Source organism: Carlito syrichta, unplaced genomic scaffold (assembly GCF_000164805.1).
Source record: "Carlito syrichta isolate Samal-C Ts95f unplaced genomic scaffold, Tarsius_syrichta-2.0.1 Scaffold305635, whole genome shotgun sequence".
Taxonomy (NCBI): Eukaryota; Metazoa; Chordata; class Mammalia; order Primates; family Tarsiidae; genus Carlito; species Carlito syrichta.
The window spans coordinates 6,752-11,485 of NW_007249731.1; the positions used below are offsets into that span (position 1 = coordinate 6,752).

General features: G+C 55.1%; 1 protein-coding gene across 1 annotated transcript in view; it reads left to right on the forward strand.

Annotated features, from left to right (window-relative positions):
• The first annotated feature begins 251 nt into the window (after positions 1–251).
• CLN6 (CLN6, transmembrane ER protein) overlaps positions 252–4,734 on the forward strand; it is an 8,934-nt gene continuing 4,451 nt past the window's right edge. Inside the window, exon 1 of the mRNA XM_021714364.1 lies at positions 252–364. Coding sequence (XP_021570039.1) covers positions 362–364 — 3 coding nt within the window. The 5' untranslated portion in view covers positions 252–361. The remainder of the gene's footprint in view (positions 365–4,734) is intronic.

A 4,734-nucleotide genomic window follows, 5' to 3' on the forward strand; every position in this document is an offset into this window, starting at 1 on the left:
GGTGCCCAGCAGTCACTCCTGTCTGGCAGTGTACTTCCTGAATCACAGGCAAGCTGGGCCAGGACCATGGAGGTCTACCTTCCCCTTGACCCAGGGCCACTCAGTGTCCCCAGCAAAACCATCTCCCTGGAACTTGGGCATGCACCTCCTCTGGTCTTCTGTCCCCAGGCCTCCCAGGCCTCCCAGGCTCATCTCAGGGGAAGGTTCTGGAGGGAAGAGAAAGAGCTGGTTCCCATCTGCTCCTTCCAGGCATGGTACCAGCAATGCTGATGACACAGCGCGCACGGCTCCCTTCCACCTTGACCTCTGGTGCTACTTCACACTGCAAAACTGGGTTCTGGACTTTGGCCGCCCCATCGCCATGGTGAGTGTATGGAGCCTGTCCCCACTGAGGAAACTCACAGGACCTGGACTTGCTGAGTGACCTAGACGAGCCACCACCCCTTTATCCCATAACCTGGGAACAGGCCTGGTGGCGTCACATCTGTGGCCAGGCAGGAAGTTGCCAGTAAGGGGGTCACCAGAGGCCTGAGTGGCTCTACTATGTCCCTATTCTCTTGGGGACCTAGTGTCCTGGCAGCCATACTGTGGCCGCCTCCAGCCCGTGTCTTGAGGCAGGTGAACCAGGTTTAACCAGATCAATAAGCCAGACAGGGTGTGGGGAAGGGGTAGAGCCCTCTCTGGCCTCCCCACCACCTTGGGACAGCAGGATTTTTCTGGGGATGAAGAGTGTAGGGTGATGTTGCATCTTATATGTGACTTGGGTCCCTGGGTAGTTTTTAGTGCCATCTAGTAAAACCACCCCTTTCCCTCATGGCAGTTTCACCCATTAGTGGACAGTGGCAGCCTTCACAGAAGGGATGAATGCTAGGAGCCTCCGAAGCTCCTTACTTGTGATGGCAGAATAGATGGATGGAGGGAGGGATGCATGGATAGGTGGAGGGAAGTGGAGAGAGAGGGAGGGAGGGATGGATGGAGGGGAGGGTGGAGGGAGGGATGGGTGGATGGATAGAGAGATGGATGGATGGATGGAAGGGTGGAGGGAGGGATGGAGGGAGCAGGGGATGGAGGGATGGATGGATAGAGGGATGGATAGAGAGAGGGAAGGATGGATGGATAGGTAGACAGACAGACACAACAGAATGTGGAAAATACTGAGTGAGGTTCCACCATGTGGGGAGGGAAGCACAGTATAACTAGTTATTCGGGCCCTCAAGTTTCCCCTTTGCTGGAAGTTTCCTGCCAGGCCACAGGCTTAGGGTTAGAGAGACTGGGGGCGTCAGGCCTGTCCTCAGTTTACAGGAGATGAAGGTGTGGTGACCTGTCCAAGGCTACTCAACATAGTCACATGTAAAAGTGACGCTCTCCGCTGCTGAAACTGGCATCTCATGCCGCAGTGCTGATGGCATGAGCGAGGCCTGGAGGCAGGCACAGCTTGTGTGGGCAACTTGGCCAGGACTTGGCTCCCCCTGGGAGTAGGGCCTGGCATAGGATGCGCTCAGTGCCCATGCCTTGAAGGAGTGGTAGCAATAGACAAGATAGAAAGAGCAGCTGACTTAGGCTGGATGCTCCGCGGTCTGGTCTCTTGTCATGTTTGTTTCTTTAATTCTCCCATCACCACTATTACTAATCTCAGTTCTGTAGATGAGACGAAGACAGACATTGAGGACCTGGTTCACTTTTACCCGCCTGTCTGTCTGGCATTCATGCCCCAGAGCCCAGCCCTTCCTGGCAAGGCTCAACTCCCCGACACTTAAAGACCCAGAATTCCTGGGCACAGGGGCTCACGTCTGTAATTCCAGCACATCTCACCACAGCCTCCACCTCCTGAGCTCAAGTGATCCTCCCACATCAGCCTCCTGAGTAGCTAGGACTAAAGGCACGCACCACCATGCCCGGCTAATCGTGGGCTCAAGAGATCCTCCTACCTTGGCCTCCCAAGTGCTGGGATTACAAGAGTGAGCCACCGTGCCTGGCCATAGTGCCCTTTAAATGTAGAAAAAGAAAAAGGGGTCAAGCCAGGAGTTGGGGCATTTGGTCAGGCCTATGGGTGACCGTGGGAGGACATGAGCAAGTCATTGTGCTCTGGACTTCATTTTTCTCCTCTCCAGTTGACCTTTTTGGAGGACTCTCCCAGCATGAGAGTCCCACACCGGGGCCAGAGGAGCTGTCTGCCACATTGGTGCTCCAGAGAGGAGAGCTGAGACCAGAGTGGGCAGAGGCTGTCCTCCCCAGGAAGGCACAGCCTTCACTGGCCTAATGGATCCCCTGCTGGGCAGGTCCCTTCCCATCCTGCCCAGAGCTGCTTGACCTCTATACCCTCAAGTGTGGACACACGTTTACCCAGAGCTTTCCGAGTGTATACCTCAGAGTCCCAACTTTGCAACAACTAAAAATAAAAACATTTTCATGTTATAAAAGCAACGTGTTGGCGGAGTGCAGTGGCTCACACTTGTAATCCCAGCACTTTGGGAGGCCAAGGCAGAAGGATTGCTTGAGGCCAGGACTTGGAGACCAACCAGGGCAACGCAGCAGGATCTTGTCTCTACAGAACATAAGAAAATTAGCTGGGTATGGTGGCACACACCTGTAGCCTCAGCTACTTAGAAGGTGGGAGGTGGGAGGATCACCTGAGCCCAGGAGGTCAAGGCTGTGATTCCTGTAATTGTGCCATGGCACTCTAGTCCGTGCTGGGTGACAGAGTGAGACCCCAACTCAAAAACAACCAACATGCTATAGCTGTTACACAAAGAAGTATTAGGCAGTCCCCATCCCTGTCCCGTCCTGCTGAAGACAATCTGGGGCACACCCCCTTCTCCTTTCTCAACCTATAGCTATACAATATAGGTCCTTTTTTTTCTTTTTTCTTTTTTTTTTTTTGAGTCGGAGTCTCACTCCAGTTGCCCAGGCTGGAGGGCAGTGGCATGCTCACGGTCACCGCAGCCTCAACCTACTGGGCTCAGGCGATCCTTCCTCCTCAGCTTTCCCAGTAGCTGGAACTACAGGCACACACTACCATGCCCAGCCAATTTTTGGTTTATTGTAGAGATGAGGTCTCGCCAAGTTGCCTGGGCTGGTCTTGAACCCCTTGGCCCAGGCAATCCTCTCGCCTCTGCCTCCCAAAGTGCTGGGATGACAGGCGTGAGCCCTCGTGTGTGAGCCCCCGTGCCCTGCATGTCCTTTGTTTGTTGACCTCAATGAGATTTTACCTTATACCTTATTTGCAACTCACTTGTTTTACTTTAGAATATGTCATGGCTGGCCGGGCTCAGTGGCTCTCAGTCTGTCATCCCAGCCCTCTGGGAGGCCGAGGCAGGTGGATTGCCTGAGCCGGCAGATTCAAGACCAGCCTGGACAATTTGGCGAGACCTTGTCTCCAATAAATCAAAACTTAGCCGGGCATGGTAGTGCACGCCTGTAGTTCCGGCTACTTGGAAGGCTGAGACGGAAGGATCACCAGAGCTCAGCAGGTTGTTGCTGGGGTGGCCGTGAGTGTGCCGCTGTACTCCAGCCTGGGGGATGGAGTTAGACTCCGACTCAAAAAAAAAGAATATTTCATGGCTGACCTTCCATGTCAGTGCATGTCAGGTGCCATTGTGTGTGTGCATGTCTGTGTAAGACATGACACAGGAGGCGTCATTTCCGTGCACGGCTTTGTAACCTTTCATAGTCACGCTGTCCCCTGGCATTCAGCCAGTCCCGTGTGATGGAAGACCAACTTGTTTCTGGTATTTTGCTGTCACAGAAAATTGGGAAAGACTCAGACATATGTATATGTGGTGCACACACACAGAGTCAGAGAGAGGCTGAGGTTTCTGTGTCCTGGGAGCTTGCTTATCCAATATGGCACTTCTGAGTTGCAAGAGTTAAACATTTAGGTCTTTGGTGGAAACTTGCGGTCGTGACTCGTGCGTCGGTCAACAGATACTGGGCCCATGGTGGGGGCTGGGAGCTGTGGTGACTTTGCACAGGGGTCTTACGCTGGCCTGGACTAGCCCAGGAGGAGGGGAGCTGCCTCCCGAGGAAGCCTGATGCTGCTGTATGGGACACACCGTCCTCTGCTGCCTCCTGACACTTTTGAATGCTGGTGATCTGCCTTGGGAGCGGCTGCCCACCCAGTGGCACGTGTCTTTATACACCCAGGCCCAGCGGTCAGGAAACCTTGTCACCATCAGGGCCTTGGCATGCCACAGCCCCGAGGGTCCACCTCTTTTGTGTTACAGGTGGGGAAACCAAGGCCCAGAGAGCAGGACCAGCCCCGGGTCACCCAGCACGTTGGTGGCACAACTGAGTCCCCAGGGAGCTTGCTGGTGCCCAAGCTGGCACCAGGGACATGTACTCAGTGTCCACTGGGCTAGGAGCACAGGGTCAGGCCCTGGGTTTACATCCTGCTCTGTGACCAGGGACGGGTCCGTTTACCGTCTCTGGGACCCAGATTTCCTATCTGAAAAGGTGATCATCCCCGGGCTGTCACAGAAGGTCCCCGGGGTCACAGGAGGAGTGGCATGGGTGTGGCAGGGCGGGGCCTCTGGGCCTGGGCGTGCTTGGGCCAGGCCACCTGTCCTCTTCGCAGCTGGTGTTCCCTCTGGAGTGGTTCCCGCTCAGCAAGCCCAGTGTGGGGGATTACTTCCACATGGCCTACAATGTCATCACACCCTTCCTTCTGCTCCAGGTACGGCACGGCCCCCGCCTCCCTTCCTGTCTGGCACCTGGGGCCCGGGGGAGGCAGAGAGG